The 16,254-nt window shown below is 60.6% G+C and overlaps 1 protein-coding gene across 4 annotated transcripts in view; it reads right to left on the reverse strand.

Moving 5' to 3' along the window:
• Positions 1-16,254, reverse strand: part of PASK (PAS domain containing serine/threonine kinase) — a 32,394-nt gene that overhangs the window by 10,048 nt on the left and 6,092 nt on the right. For 2 of the 4 annotated variants that reach the window (XM_043462210.1, XM_043462211.1), the window contains exons 2-12: positions 15,601-15,857; positions 14,585-14,817; positions 13,859-14,029; positions 13,019-13,159; positions 12,304-12,438; positions 10,064-10,324; positions 8,874-9,027; positions 5,920-6,043; positions 2,865-4,150; positions 1,572-1,753; positions 1,021-1,188 (exon numbers count right to left, since the gene is read on the reverse strand). In XM_043462210.1, the coding sequence (XP_043318145.1) occupies positions 1,021-1,188; positions 1,572-1,753; positions 2,865-4,150; positions 5,920-6,043; positions 8,874-9,027; positions 10,064-10,324; positions 12,304-12,438; positions 13,019-13,159; positions 13,859-14,029; positions 14,585-14,817; positions 15,601-15,796 (3,051 nt within the window). In that variant the 5' untranslated portion in view covers positions 15,797-15,857. Of the gene's footprint in view, positions 1-1,020; positions 1,189-1,571; positions 1,754-2,864; positions 4,151-5,919; positions 6,044-8,873; positions 9,028-10,063; positions 10,325-12,303; positions 12,439-13,018; positions 13,160-13,858; positions 14,030-14,584; positions 14,818-15,600; positions 15,934-16,254 lie in introns of all 4 variants that reach the window. The other 2 variants (XM_043462208.1, XM_043462209.1) reach the window with 2 other exon arrangements.

Here is a 16,254-nt window from a genome sequence, read left to right on the forward strand (position 1 = left end):
AGGCTGCTCCACATGACTGACGTGAAGAAAGAAAAAACACTCACCTACGCATGAATATAAATGAGAAAATCCCAAATAAAAATGTTAGCAAGCCAGGAGGCTTCCCTGGTGTCCTGGGGCTAAGACTCTGCACTTCCAATGCAGGGGGCCTGGGTTTGATCCCTGGTCAGGGAACTAGATACGACATAGCGTGGCTAAAAGATCCCACATGCTGCAGCTAAGATCCAGAGCAATCAAATAAATAAATATAACTATTTAAAAATATATATTAGCAAGCCAAGTTCAGCAATGCACTAAAAAATGTCACAAGGCAATGAAGGATTGAGTCTGCAAATAAAAGTTGACTGTGGTTATTCATATATTAATAAAAGAAACAAGAACATGATCGTTGCAATAGATGCTGAAAAGTCATTAGACCTAAGTCAATATTTATTCCTTAAATTAAAAAAAAATTGAACTTAAAATAAAATGAAATAGTCTCAAACAAAAAGTATCCATCAAGAAATGAAAGAGCCTCAAACAAAAGTCAAGAAATAAAAGGAGTCACCGGAGTGGGCAGAGGACCACCAGGAGGCTGGGCAGCATACCTGTTACTCCTCACGGCTCTGCAGGTCCCAGTCAAGGTGACAGCAGGAAGGAAAAGAAGGCAATGAGATGTAAATAATAGAGAAGGGGGCACAATCATCAGTGCCAGCAGAGGAAGAAACCAAATAGATCGACTGAAAAATCACTAAAACCAACATGACTTTAACACAGACGCCGCTGCTGTCGAGCCAAGCACGCAGCTGTGGCAGATTCCAGCAATGACGAGCAACGTGGCAACAGGTCCCACATGGGCCCTCCCAGGAAGCAGCGGGCCAGGCCCGGGGTATCCAGGCGGCCTGGGGGTTTGCAGGGACAGGCAGTATGGTCACCAAACGCCCCGGCAACTACAGGCGTGCCCACAGTGGGACTGGGAGGGAGGGTGTGGGGTGCATCAGAGCCACCCCCCAGCACCCCCACCCCTCAGGGGCCCAGTACCTCCTTATTCGCCTCCTTGTCCACCGCCGTCCACACGAAGCCAAAGGCCCCGCTGCCGATCGGGTTGAGCGTGCTGTACTTAAGGGAGTACGCCCCCTCGCAGGCTGCCAGCCCCTCCGGCTCCACGGCCTTGGGGGGCTCCTCAAACCAGGGTTTGGTTCCAAGCACCTGCGCCCACAAAGGCAAGTCTGAGGGGCCACACGCAGCACGCTGAAGGGGGGCAGCAGAGACGGCCGTGGCCCCCTGCCCACAGCGGGCAGGGAGAGCGGCACCCACTGCCCCGCCTGCTCCTCAGGCCCCTGGGGTCCCCAGCCCGAGACATGCTCTCTAGAGGTACGCCCAGGCCCTGAATGTGCCAGTGCGAACTGGCGCTCACCCAGGCCCCACCGTGCACACGGGCACATGCAGACTTGAAAGCCCACGTGTGGCTCGCACCTCACCCAGGAGGCTGGACGGCAGTGTGGGGAGCCACAGAGCCTCTCCCGCCCCGGAGGACACGGGTGCTGACGGGACGGGCGGGTGGACAGCAGGCGCCGTCCACAGACACGCACCTCCCCCAGGCTGGCCGCGGACAGCTCGCAGGTAGAGTGGGCGGAGCTGGGCAGGCTGGCCAGCAGCACGCGGCTGCGCAGGGCCGAGTCCAGGCGGCTGTGCAGCAGGTCCTTCACCAGCCAGCAGCAGAAGAGGGTGGCTGGGCCCTGGAGCTCCACGCGCCGCACCTCAAACTGCACACCTGCGGAGGGCGGCGAGACCGGACCCCTGCTGAGCCCCACAGCCGCGCGCGGCCTCCACGCAGGGCAGCCACGCGGGCAGGGCCCTGCACCCACAGAAGGGCACGGCTGAGGCCAGCAGCCACACCTCCCCGGCATGGGGCCAGGGGCCAGCCCGTCCGCCAGGGCAGCTGGAGGCCAAGCGGCTCAGGGGAGACCCACCACCAGCGACCAACACAGATGAGCCTGGAGAAGCTGCCCCAGCACCCTCCAGAGTCTGGCTGGGGAGCCACGCACACAGGTGCCACCCTGCCGCACACCCTATGCACACCACGGCACACCACCGGGGCACAGGTGTGTGTGGACACAGCCTCCTGGGGACACAGCAAAGCAAACGTGCCTAGCTTCTTCCTGGCAGGGGCTTTACAGGTTATTTTATTTTCTTCTTTTTAGTCTTTTATTTCTAGTATTTCTACAAATAACATATATCACTCATAAAACTTTTTTAAGGTTAGGAAAAAAGCCCTGTAGTCAACACTAGGAAATTGACAATGAGGAAAACAACTGGCTGAAATACAGCACCGCTGGAAAATTAGGAAAATAAAAAGGGACAAGCTAAAGGGCTGACCCCCACCCCCCAGAGCAGAGGTTCCAAGAAGGGCAGCCTCCTTGCACACGGAACACATGCAGGCTTGAAATCCCACATGTGGCTAGAACCTCACCCAGAATGTCAGAAGACCGTCAGAAGCCATACAGAGGCTCTCCCCACCCCGGAGGACTCGGGGCACTGCCGGGAGGGCGGGCTCGGTCCTCACCCAGACCTGGCTGTCCCTGAACCCCGACAGCCTGTGGAGATCCGAGCCCCACCCTCCCCTCCCGGCGGGACTGCTGCATCGCACAGAGCGGCCAGGACCCCGGATTACCCCCGCCAGCACACGTACTTGTAGTCCTAACTTTCAAGAGGCAAACTGTAACTTCAAGTTCTTCTCTTAATATAATTCATCATTTCTGCCATACTATTCCAGGGGTGAAGCCCCCCGAGACACCAGGATGAGGAGCCCCCCACCCCACAGAGCGCACTCTCAGGGCAGCAGGAGACCAGGCCCCCCGCCCGCCCCGCCTGCCCGCACATACTCAGCTGCGAACCGTCCCGGTGGCAGCAGCTCCCCGTGTAGGTGCCCTCCTGGATCTCCGGCTGCAGGTCGGCCACCCTAAGGGGTGCAGGGCCGGGGCCCTCGGCTCTCACAGGCGTGGAGGTGACCTGGAGGCTCAGCCCGGGTGCCTCCAACAGGCAGTCATCCTCAGGGCCGGCTCCCGGCACGGGGAGGATGCAGCTCAGGCTGTGGCGGCCATTCACATCCTGGTGCTCGGAGGACACCAGACAGGTCTGGGACGGCTCTGTCTCCTCCAGGCCCAGGCGGCTCTCGCGGAAGCGCCGGCCCCCACCCAGATCAACGCAGGTGCCGGTCAGCAGCAGCAGCTCCCGGTCGTTCAGCACGTCTGACTGCTGCCTGTGCAGGACACCCACGTCTGCATCAGAGCCCACCAGGGAAGGCGAGGGTGTGCCCCCAAGTTCAGATGTGGCGCACGAACAGTTGGAAGAAGTTCGGTCTGTCCAGTCCCTGAAAACAAGCTCCTTGAGGTTCCAGGAAAACGAATTCTCGCCAGCCTCCGGGGCCTCCACAGCCTCCAGGGCACCGGGCAGGTCGGTGGCCAGGGCGTAGCAGGCCGAGGAGCTGCCCGAGCGGCCGCCCCGTGGGTCTATGGCTCTCAGGTCCGACAAGGATGCAGGGGCGGAAGGCAGGGGCTGCCCCGTCAGGACCAGCTCAGCGTAGGAGACGGCCCTAGGAGCTGCGAAGCTCAAGGCGGACAGCTGCTCCTTTATCAGGCATGTGTGCAGCTCCTCTCTGTCCTGCCGCATGCCCAGCCAGGGCTCGTCCAAAGGCGGCGTCGAGAACAGGAGCTGCAGCGTCCCTGGGGGGCTGGGGGTCGAGGGCGGGCTTCCTGGCAGCATGCTCTGCTGCCCCTGGGGGCCCTGCCCGGCCAGGCGACCCTCGGTGTGGGGCGCGGCAGTGGTGGCAGTGTCAGGGCCCTGGTCTGAATCGCTGGTGCCGGCCCACCCAACCCGTACCTCCTGACATGGGCCCTGCGCCTCATCCCCACTGCTCCTGTCTGCACCCAGGGCAGCAGCTTCCGAGTCTTCCTGGGAAGCAGACGGCTTTGTGTCCCCCAGGTCAGACTGACTCCCCCGCTGAAGGCCCCGGCTGAGGCGCTCTGCTGTCGCCGGCTGCTCTTGCTCTGAGATGGAGCGCTGCTGGCCCTCGGGTGACGAGGAGCCGCTGCGGGCGGATGGGCCTCCCTCAGGCACATCTCGCAGGCACTCGGGCGGTGACCAGCTTCCTCCTGGGATGCTGTCCCCTCTGCGGGTTGTGACATGGGACGACACAGTCACTTAGGAGCCACAGAGGTGATCACACGGATTCCCCCCCCACCACCAGAGTCAAGCACAAAGCGATGACCACCATGAACAGGACTGGAGAGAAGATGAACTTTCATAACAAAGTTAAAAAGTGAAACACCAAGTCACGCGTTCTCCAGGCAAATTCACACTTAGCAGTGACTCACCCAGGCACAGTCCAAGCACTAGGACCCTGTGCTGAAGGCTGTGGTCCCCATGCTCACCATGCGGTGAGCAGGCCCCAACAGCCAGCCAGGGGGTCAGGCTCCCTGTGCCCGCGCAGCAGGAGGTGTGGGGAGAAAGGGGAGGAATCATGACGGCTACAACCACCACCAGATCTACAGCACAGAGCGGGAGGGCAAGAGGAGTCAGGGCTGGGAGAGCCGGGTGCAGGGTCCTGGGAGCCAGAGCACAGAGCCCCCGGCATGCTGGGGACGGGGGACCACAGAGGAAGAGGCCACCATGGTGACTGCGGTGACCGCTTTGCAGGTGACTGCAAAGCCGCGGATAGGGGTCCACCCCGGCCACTAACACCCACTCGGCACAGCGCTAGGCGCCGCCCCGGGTCAGCCCAGGCCGGACAACAGCCCCGGGGGCAACAGAAAGTGGCGGTGCCCAGCCTGGCTGGGGGACAGGCGTGCGGCAATGGGTAAACATTGCAGCAGAGGGCCAGGAAGAGGCACTGAGAGGCAGGCTCCGCTCAAGGACCGCCGCAGGGGAGGCGGCTGTGAGCGGGGTTCCAAGGACCTGCAGGACTCTCTAGGGGAACCAAGGGGCGACGGGCCCTCCCCTCCTCACCCCGTGTGTGTGAGCGCTCAGCAAGGACTGATGGGGTCATGCTGCTCCAACCACTGAAGCCAAGCCGGAAGCCAGAGGGTGACCCAAACAGCAGGGGCTGCGTCCACAAGCCGCGGGGCCGCGTGAGGAGCAGGCTTGCTCCGGGGATGCACAGTGCCTCCAGCACGTGCACATGTTTAGGAGGGCGTGTGCAGGGCAGCCTGTCTGTGTAGCAAGGGCTTACACTCAAGGGCGTGGGGAGATGGTCTGGAAGGAGGTCACAGCTGGGAGAGTTGGGGGACTTTTGCTGTTCATCATTATTCCTCAGTAGTTAAACACACACATTCACATAGCACGTGTTTAAAACATCATTTCAAAAAAACTAGAAAACTGTGTGGTATCGATAAATCTCGCACAATGGAGAGCTAAAGAAGCCAGAAACAAGGACGTGCTTCTGGTCCACTTCAGGACAGGCACTGCTGACCTGTGTCCTGACCCCAGGGCAGCGAGGGACGCCGAGCGGAGCGGGAGCAGCCCCTCCCGGGGGAGAGGAGAAAGGCCCACCGAGGTTAGCGCGTTACTGTACACTCAATCTCAAAGTGATTTTTCAAAATGAGAAACTGGTTGAAAACACACCAAAACACTGCACGCAACAGGACTGATAACTGAACAAGTGGATGTGTCTAACTTTCCTAAGTTTTCCAAAATGAACCCTTCTCATCTAAATAGAATACTGTGTTATTTAAAAGCAAACAGAGTCAAGAGATTTTTGAAACGAGGAAATTATGCTGGGACCAGTTCCCTGGATCCTGCCTAAATGCTTCCTTACCCGTAAAACAGGCCGGCGACACGGCAGCAGCACGGCCATCCAGGGGCGCCGGTGTCACCCCTGTCATCACATGCAGAGCACCCTCCCCCTCCCACGTGCACCTGCCCCTCCCTTGGAGGACTTACCCCGGAGGGGGCAGTGCCGGCGGGGAGGCGGGCAGGGAGCCCCTGGGGTCTGTGGGGACCAGGGCTATAGGGGATGTGTCCTGGCTCTCCGCTGGCTTTGAGGTCTCGGTGTCCACCTTTGTATCTGGCAAAAAAAAGAGTGTTTCCCACTGGCTGGTGCATCCCACTGAAAACCACCTCCTGTCCGCTGAGCGGGGGCCTGACCTGACCTCAGAAATGCTGCCAGGTCCATGTCCTCAGTGCAGCCCTGGCTCCCAGCCCAGGCCCTGGGCCCCTCACTGCTGACAGCCCCCAGGAGCTCCACTCTCTGATGCCAGGGGAGAACCAGAGGCCTGCGGCCTAAGCCTGCTCCTCTCCTCGGGGCCTCTGGCCTCCCCGTCATGCCTGGCCTGCTCCCTTTCCCAGAAGCCCTGTTCCTTCAGGCCTGGGGACCCAGAAGGCACAGGCTCCCCGGCTCTGCTTTCCCTCTGGAGCATGGTGTCTTCTCCGCCTCATGCCTGCACATGCATCACCTGGATCTGCCCAGGCTCCAGAGGCCAGACAGAGTGCCAGCCTACAGCATGGCCAGGCCACCACAGTAACCAGGGTGGCAGGGGCACGACTGTCCATGCTACACAGCAGCCTGCACGGGGCAGGCTCCCAGGAAGAGTCTGGCCCCCACTGGCAGGAGCGGCAGACTGGCACCGCGAGCAAGCGTGCAATGCCCACAGGTCCACCCTGGAGACCATGAGGGCAGAGGTCCGCTGATGCCGCCCACCCAATTTCCTACAAAGAACATGAATTATACACACACACTGAAAGAACTTAGATCCTGGAAAAAGAGAAAAGGGAACGTAACAATGACAGAGGAAAAAAAACTTGAAAAGAGTCTTTGCAGATAGAAAAATCCAGATACAATGAAGGAAACCTCATGTTAAGAAAAGGGGCCATTCAAAGAGAGTCAGTAGCCTGACAAAGCATCTTTTAAAAACTGAACACCAGGGACATCCCTGGTGTCCAATGGTGAAGAATCTCCACTTCCAATGCAGGGGACATGGGTTTGATCCCTGGTCAGGAAACAAAGATCCACATGCCACAGACAAACTAAGGCCACACACCACAACTACTGAGCTTCCACAAGCTGGGGCCAGCGTGGCACGAGAAGGGAGGCCATGCACCACAAAGAGATCCTGCATGACATGGGAAACACTCCAAACACTGCAATCAAGGCCTGACACACACCATCTGACAGTGAGCTCTCACGTCCTCATCAGGTGCCACACAGTCACATCTAAGGCCCGACACACACCATCTGACAGTGAGCACTCACATCCTGTCAGACACCACACAGTCACATCTGAGGCCTGACACACACAATCTGACAGTGCACTCACATCCTGTCAGACACCACAGTCACATCTGAGGCCTGACACACACCATCTGACAGTGAGCACTCACGTCCTGTCAGGCGCCACACAGTCACATCTCAGGCCCAACACACACCATGTGACAGTGAGCACTCACGTCCTGTCAGACACCCACAGTCACATCTCAGGCCCGACACACACCATCTGACAGCGAGCACTCACGTCCTGTCAGACACCCACAGTCACATCTCAGGCCCGACACACACCATCTGACAGCGAGCACTCACATCCTGTCAGACACCACAGTCACATCTAAGGCCCGACACACACCATCTGACAGCGAGCACTCACGTCCTGTCAGACCCCCACAGTCACATCTAAGGCCCGACACACACCATCTGACAGCGAGCACTCACGTCCTGTCAGACACCACACAGTCACATTTCCCCTCAGTGACTATATTAAATCCACTGGTGTTTCCTCCAAGTCCAGGTCTTTCCCCAGACTCGCCCTCAGGTGACGGCACTCGTGGGCGCAGACCTCGGTCAGCCCCCAAGGCAACACCAGGGCTGCCCCACATAGCCTCCTGGAGGGGAATTGAGCCCCCCAGAGGCTGCTGGATCCTCCGCTGGGCCTTACTTCCCGGGGCTCCACCTCCAGAGAACAGACAGCAGTCCGTGCAGCGGGAGCCCCACAGTGCACCCCTCACACAGTGCTACAGTGTCACAGTGTGGACTCAGGGCTTTTATTGAAGTCATCTAAATGTTAAGTTAAAAGCACTGGAAGGCTTCCCTGGTGGCTCAGTGTAAAGAATCCATCTGCCAGTGCAAGAGACACAGATTCAGCCCCTGGTCTGGGGTGAGCCCACGTGCTGTGCGGCAGTGAGGCCCGGGCGCCACCACTCCTGAGCCTGTGCCCTAGATCCTGCGAGCCGCAGCCAGGAGTCACGAGCCTCAGCTACTGGAGCCCGTGCACCCTAGAGCCGGTGCTCCCCAACAGAAGCCACTGCAGTGAGAAGCCCTCGCACCTTGACTGGAGAGGAGCCTCCACTCTCCACAACTAGAGAAACGCCTGCACAGTGACAAAGACCCTGCACAGCTAAAACTAAATAAGTAAATTAGAGGAAAAAAAAACAAACACACACTGGAAATAGACAAAACTAGACAAATTTTATGAGACTGCTGACTCAGGGATGGATCTGACATCAGTCCCACCTTCAGCTACTTACATAAAGCTACATCACTTACTCGCACAGCAAGACTGCCAACTAGCTGTGGCGCTAGACGCAGGCACACGTGACTTACTTGGGCATCTCCCATCCTGCGCTCTGCGCAAACACAGCTGTAAGCCCCACTAAAGTGTCCTATCCCTGGAACGTGGAAGGCCCACAAGACACAGAGAAGAACACCACCAGCACAGCTGTGAGCCCCACACACGCGTCCCATCCCCTGGAACGTGGAAGGCCCACAAGACACAGAGAAGAACACCAAATCCACAGTACAGGGTCCCCACGCCACCACTGCCCCCCATCATGCCCACGCCCACCCCCAGCTGCAGCCCCTTTCCCGTGGAGGGGGTGGCCTGGGAGGAGGAGGGGGCTGGCCTCACCCTGGGCTGTGCCGGCAGGCTCGTCCTCCATGCTGACCCCAGGCCCACTCTGGCTGCCAGCGTCCAGGCAGCTGGCCAGGTCCCGCAGAGGTAAGGAGCTGTCATAGGCAAGGTCCATGTGGTGGTAGAAACCAGGAATCAGGAAGGTGATGTTCTAGGAAACAAAGGCTGCTTCAGAACTCGGCAAGGCCCCACCCGGGCAGAGTGTGAAGAGGACGTGAGCAGGCCTGGACAAGGTCCGGAAAAACCCCAGGTCAAGCTCCTCTCGGCAGGTCCGAGCACCCCTGACACCCACCATGGAAATCACAACTAGTTTCTCTTTCCCTTAGCAAACCCTAACCAGCCTGCTGTCATGTACTCCCTGCAAGGACTCGGTGGCCCCACGTTCCTGCGGGAAGCCCTTGTCCAGAAATCACTCCAACTGTGTGATCGTTAACTTCAATTGAACTGTTGCACTTAATTCAAACTAGTATTTCTATTAGAAAACAGGGCAGGACCTCTTTTGAGGCTCTGGTTAAAGCTCTGGCTGGCTGGTTGGTGTGCAGTGCTGGCCCCAGTGAGGGTGGCGAGAGGGGATGGCTGCCTGTGGGCATCGAGGTACTCAGCGGAAGGTGTGGGGAGCCCAGCCAGCACCCACCTCAAGAGCCGGGCCAGCCAGGCATGGGGCCAGGGGCAGGGGGCTGCTCAGATGTCGAGTGACGCACCACATAGCAGCCTCTCCCTCCAGCATGAACCACCCCCTCAACCAAGTGGGCGCCCACGCCCCTCCCCAGAAGCCCTGGAGGATCGCGGAGACCACGAGGGAGGGCCCCTCTCAGGCGGCCTAAGAGGCTCGCCTGCCCGCAGAGCCCAGCCCGGTCCAAGAAAGAGGTTACAGAGACGCCTCCTCCAAGCCAACCCACCGTGGCCCCCAGATGGCTGGAGGAGGTGTGGAGGCTGTGACAACACCCTGCAGGAACTCAGACCAGACCTCGTGTGGGACAGGCTTTCGGGCAGAGCCCCTTCCCTCTCCTGAGGGGCACCTGACACGCAAGGGCTCTGACGGAGGTCCAGACAAACGGGCACAGGCGGGGCGTGGGGCCAAGGCAGAGGTCCCACTCTCTGGGCCCAAGTCCCCAGGGAAGCCGGCCACCGCAGCAGCAGGCACGGTGCACAGGCCTCTGGGGGTCACACCCGGCCTCCCAGCCCACCTTGCCCAGGAGCTCAGCCTTTCCGTAACCAAACAGCATCAGGGCAAAGCTGTGGTTGATGCCGTAGATGGTCCCATCGGGCAGGAGTGTGATGAGCCCACTGATGGTGGAGAACACCCAGATGGATGCTGAGTAGCCCCCGCCAGGGGCCACCTCGCCATCTGCAGCCTCCTCGCTGCTGGGCTGGGACTTCAGCTTCAGGCTCAGGGGGAAGGTGGCACCATCCCTGGCTCTTCCGACGGACCTCTGAATCTTGAGATTCTGGAAGAAAGGCACACCACTGCGCCCACCGCGGCACCTCCAGTGGCCCAAGCTGTGAGGTTCTGCTGCTCGGCGGGCACCCCCGGGACACCCACCCTCCACCCTGCTCTTCCTGCCTCATCTCCCCACCGCCCCTCCACCCTAGGGAAGGCAGAGACCTGACCAAGAGCCACGGCCGGGACCCAAGCCAGCACGACCGCTCTCCACTCCAGAAGAGCCCAAACGCAGTGCACACAGGGGCCATCAAGCCACGCGCCAGGACCGGCCTGGCCCCTCCCCCAAGCCTGCAGGAAGCGAGTCCCTGTGCTCCCCACCTGGACCACCAGGCCCCCAGCACCTGCCTCTGCAGCCAGGGGGACGGGGGCTCCCCAGACTGCTGGCCTCCGGGTAGTCTGTCCATCTCCACTCTGCCTCCACGGCCCCCCATCATCCACACCACCAAGTCCTCCATCAGATTTCTCTGCTTTAAACACTCAGAACCTGTCCACTCTCCCAAGCAAATCCCACAAGAGAAGCGTCTAACAGGCTTTCCAGGTCAGCTCCTTTCTGCTCTCAAGACGGCCAGTCCCCAAGCCTGTGTCTACCCCTCACCCAATGTGCCTGCCTCCTTTTTAAGGGTTCCCCCACAAGATCTGCAGAGGCCCAAGGCCCAAACATGGGGAAGCTCCCTGCACCAGCCCTGCACCCTGACCGGGGGCGGAACTCAAGACCCCAGACTCCCCCTGGTAAGACCCCAGGCCCCAGTGAGCCCCGAGGAAAGAAGGGCACAGCCACTTTTGCTGCAGAGGTGACAGGTGGATCCAGCATGGAGCTGCTGGGAGTATGCCTGCACATGTCTTTTGGTACACACACACGTGTGCGCGTGTGCCTCCTGGCACACACACCTCCTCTGGATGCGTGCCTGGGATGGGGCAGAAGTGTGCTTATGTTCAGAGTTAAGCAAGGGCTTCCCAGGTGGCGCTAATGATAAAGAATCCACCTGCCAACGCAGGAGACAAAAGAGACGTGGGTTCGATCCCTGGGTCGGAAAGATCCCCTGGAGGAACACCTGGCAACCCACTCCAGTATTCTTGCCTGGAGAATCCCATGGACAGAGGAGCCTGGCAGTTACAGTCCATAGAATAGCAAAGATTAGGACACAACTGAAGCGACTTAGCAAGTCCAAAAGGACTTATGCCAGCACGCCAGAGTTAAGCATGAGAGGCTGCCAAACAGTCCCCTACAGTGGTTGCACCAACTGAGCCCCACAGCTTTGGGCTTCAGGAGGTCCACTGTCTCAGGACAGAATAAGGGGCATAAAGAGAGCAAGGTGCGGGAGAAGGGGCTTCCCATCGAGCTGGAGGGACTGAAACTAGCACCCCACCGCCCGGGAGGGCCTGGCTCTCAGCCTGAAGGCAGAGGAGAGCCAGGGAGAGCCCACGACATCCTGGAAGGGTCTATTTCCTGCAGCAGCAGAGCCGACCTTACCCCAGCTTGACCACCCCTGACCATCTGACCCTGCAGGTGGCTGATTATGACATCAGGTGAATCCTGGCAGTGCAACCGCTGTGTGAAGGCCGCACGCTAGTTGTGAAACAGGGCCCCTGGGAACTGGGGGGGCCAGCTGAGAAGAGAACCCCCAGCCCAAACCCCCACTGCCCCCCAGAGCTACCGAGCGACTGCCACCACCTGACCCACGGTCCTGACTTGGGTGGGAGACGACACCCACCAGTCACTCCTCCTCCTCGCAGCCCCCAGACCTCTCAATAAAGAGGCCCCAACAGGAGCTCCAGGAAGGGGACCAGGGGCAGGGGTGGCCAGTCGGGGCGCCGCAGAGGCTCTGAGCCTTGGTCAAGACTGCAGTGCAGACATTCCTGCTGTCAGGTCATGGAGCTGGGTCTAAGAACTCAACCAACACTAGACAGAGAGACTCCAGCAGCCACAGGGCCCAGCTTCAGCCAGGCAGCGCCAGCGGCCAGGGCCCTGCCCTGAGGACCTACCGTGGGGATGTGCTCGCCAGGAGGGGGGAGCTGCAGGGAAGGGATGAGGTCTGTGATGTGCTGCCCAACCACCTCCTCCCCAGACGCGAAGCCGTGCAGGTGCGCGAAAAGCCCATCACAGGACGTCACGGTGCCCTAGGAGGAAAAGCCAGTGTTGAGCCTTGTGATCCAAGTTCCCTGTGCTTCAGCTTCAAACCTCACTGAACCTCCGTACCTTCCAGCTGAAGGCAAGGCTGTGGTGCGCCCCCCGCCCCAGCCTCGAAAGTGCAGGGGCAAAGGGAGCCGCCCTCAGAATGCTGTCTCCCAGCTCTGCCAGATGTTCCCAAACGCGTGTTCCCCCAGGCACCCACAGAAGCCCGGCTCACGCTGGAGGCTCACAAACCACACACACAACCGGCACACCCAAGCCAGCCTTAAGTGCAGCCTGCGTGTCAGCCACCACCCAGGGGGCACACGTATGACTTTATCCAAGTGTTAAGATCATCCTGTGGGGGGCCGGGCTCATATCCCACGAGCATAGGTGGGGGAACAGAAGCCAGGGAGGTCGGATGCCCTGCCCAAGCACAGCTACCAGGAGGGCCCCAGGCACATCCTCCAGGCCCCAGGCCCTCTTCCTGCCCCAAGGCCCTGGGGGACACCATGTGCTGACACGCCGGGGTGGGGAGGCCCCCAAGGGGTAAGGTGACCCACAGCTGGGAACCTGAACGTGACTCACGTCGCTCCGGAACGCCACCCAGGCCGAGACCCGCTCCACGGGCTCCAGCATGACCACGCAGCAGAGGCTGCTCTCCTGCTTCACCCTCTTCATCCACACGGACACCGGGATCCTCTCCCCGCTGCGGCTCACAATGTCCACCTGGGGCACAGAGGGGCTCAGAGTGGCCCAAGCCCGGCCTGCGGGCGTGCCTGCCCGCTGCTCACCCGCCTCCCGTAAAGAAATTAATCAAAGTGCAAACAAGGCTTCCGACGCTCGACCATATGGTCTCTGAGTGAGTGATCTATCAGAAAAGTAGCTGTTCTCATACTCCGCTTCACGGCGGAGTATAAAGCAAGGGAAACGTGGTGGCCAGATTTCTTAAAGGAAAGACACCCACACATGTTCAGTGTTTGCTTTTCTTTCTAGGCAGTAGTCCCGTGGACGCGTAATTTTCTGGGTGTACGTGATCCTATCTAACTTGTTTCAAGGCCTGAGGCTCAGGGCTCAGCATTTAACACGCAAGTCAGCCTGTCAACGTCCAGCCTGGACACACACATTGGGGAGCCCAAAGCTCCAGGGAATCATTGTAGCCATGCCAGCCCCCAACACCACCAGACAGGTGGGCATGGAGACGGAGATGGGAGATGACAGAACTGCCAGCTCCTCAGAACCTGGCGTGGGCCCTGCAGGCTTGCCAGTGCGGGTCGAGCCTCATCCCTCATCAAGGAGCACCAGGAAAGTGCAGCATCTCCACTCTGATGTGGCCTCGCAGACCCCCCTTCCCAGCTGCCCCCTATGCCAGGGCCAAGGGCGGGACGGCCAACCGTGAACGCCAGCAGCCCAGAGGCCTGCACTCACCACGGTGCCGAAAGCGACGGCGGCATGCCCGTCAGCCTCCACATGCTCCTCGCTGAGGGCCTGCACCACATCGGGGTCTGGCTTCAGGAAGAGCTGAGTGAGCTTCTGGCCAATGAGGTCGTGGCTGCTGTAGCCCAGGAGCCGGCATGCTCTGTCGTTGGCCACCAGGATCTGCGGTCACAGAGAGGAGGCCCCGTGTCAGCAGCAGCTCCTCCGCCCCCGGAGCAGCTGAGGGGAAGGCGGCGCAGGCCTCGCTCTCCGCCCCGCCATCGGCAACTCTCAGCAGAGCCACTGCAGCTCCTCCACCCCAGAGAAACAGAAACAACTGCCGGCAGTGCAGCAGGGAGACTGGCACCACGCCAGCTTCCCCCACCAAGACGGGCGCGGTGGCGGGGACCAGCCCCATGCCCACCCACCTAAAAGCCTCAGCTCTGTGCACACAAACACGATCCCGCTAACGCATTTGCTTTAAATCCTGGCTCTCCACGCTCAGCAAATAAGATTACACGATGCACTACCCCCTCTCCTTGAGTCTCTGCATCGATGGGAGGACTCGATTTGCCCAGACAGATTCATACTGAGGTCTCCAGAGTCATTGCTCTCGCCGCTGCAGAGGTAGACCCAACCGTTCTCCTAGCTGCACTGACACGCTCAGGTGCCCATCTGAGGCAGTAAGCTGAGGCCGCAGACCCCAGGCGTGGCTGAGTCACACCCCGCAGCACGCACCTCTGTGGTCTTGGCGTCCACGGTGAACACGGCCTTGTTGGGGTTGCACACAGGGGCCGGGAGCAGCGGTGGGGACCCCCCCGAGGACAAGCCCCGCAGCAGGGAGCAGCAGGACGCGCTGCCCAGGGGCCCCGCGAGGCCCGTCCGCCCCGGCGAGGCCACACAGTGCACCTTGCTCGTGCAGATGTTTTGGGCAGCCAGTGACGACAGGCAGTAAGAGCTCCACCTCTCCTCTGGAAGGCAAAGGGACACACTGGAGCCCACACGGCCCCTGCCTCGAGCCCCTGCAAGAGGGCCCAAGGACGAGGCGACCACAGTGTTGACAAGCACTCGGCCGTGCGTTCCAACACCCCCCGGGGCCCGCCGAGACCCGCACACAGCAGCACCAACGCCAAGCTCCCCACTGTCCCGCTGTCCTCCCGGGCCCCCCACCCGCAGGGTCGTTCACCATCACTCCGGAAAGTCGCTCCCGGCAGCAGGCCGATTTCACCCAGCCCTTCAGGTCCCCCTCTGCTTTCCCCACCTCCCTCCCCCCAGCCCGCTCCTCCAGCTCCAGCCAACTCCCACCTGCTGCCCCCCAGGGGGCCCCTCCAACAAGGAGCTGCCCTGGCAGAGCGGCGCCCTCCCCCTCGGCTGGATCTGGGCCCTGCAGGCCTTGGGGAGGCTGGCCGCCTGCGGGCCCATCTAAGCCACCTGCATCTGAAGGCGAGCAGGAGCCTGGGCGCGCACAGTCAGCACATGCTGAGTCCAGTGAACAAAACGCCGTCTGGCTCCAGGCAGCCCACCCACCTGGCCAGCCACCTCACACACTGCAGACTAAGCCCGACCCTGCACTGCAGGCCGATCCCAGCCCCGCCTGGACGAGGAGAGTGTCTCATCTGCTCAGAATTGACAGCAGGACCAACGCGGCAGAAACACAGGCCTCCCCCCTCCTGTCAGAGCAGAGTCACCGAGCGAGGAGGCCGGCGTGGCCCCGTTCTGCACAGGCCGCCGGCCAGCGGGGAGAGGCTGCTTACCTGACAGCAGCATGCGGCTCTGGCAGAGCTTCGACAGCCCGGGCCTCCTGCTCGCGTGTCTGTGGGCTGAGGACCAGGACTTGCCGGGCTCCAAGGCGGCAGGCGCGGCGGGGCCCTCCGGGGGCACCGGCAGCGGGGGGCTCCCGCCCGGGCCCCGGCTATCCTCTGCAGAGGTCGTTGAACCCCCGTCCTCCATGGGGAGCTAGCGAGCCAGCGGGACCGCTGTCCACTGGAACACAAAGGAAGCTGACCAATGTCTGCCAGGCAAGGACAAAGGCAGCTTAGCTAGTTCATTCTTCAGCTCAGTCCCAAACAGCCGTCCAGGGTCAGAACCTACGATGCAAGGACCGTCAGAGCAAAGAGAAAGGGGTGGGAAAGAGAGAAGGGAAAAGGAGGAACCCCAGCGGAGCGGGCGGAGCCAGGAAGCACGCTACAGTACAGACCCACGGGCGGGGGGCCCAGCCAGGGGCCTCCAGGGCCAGGGCGCTGTGCGCCTAGAGCCTGCACCCCACTTCTGCATTACCGTCTTGGCATGCAGAACCAAGAGCTGGCAGCCAGGGTTACAGAAAACAGAGACGCTGCTCTCAGAGGTTCTGCACAGACTCTCACGCACTCTCAACTCCCGCACAGAGGCCATGCTCCCAGAGAAGCTTG

This window comes from Cervus canadensis, chromosome 2 (assembly GCF_019320065.1).
Source record: "Cervus canadensis isolate Bull #8, Minnesota chromosome 2, ASM1932006v1, whole genome shotgun sequence".
NCBI lineage: Eukaryota > Metazoa > Chordata > Mammalia > Artiodactyla > Cervidae > Cervus > Cervus canadensis.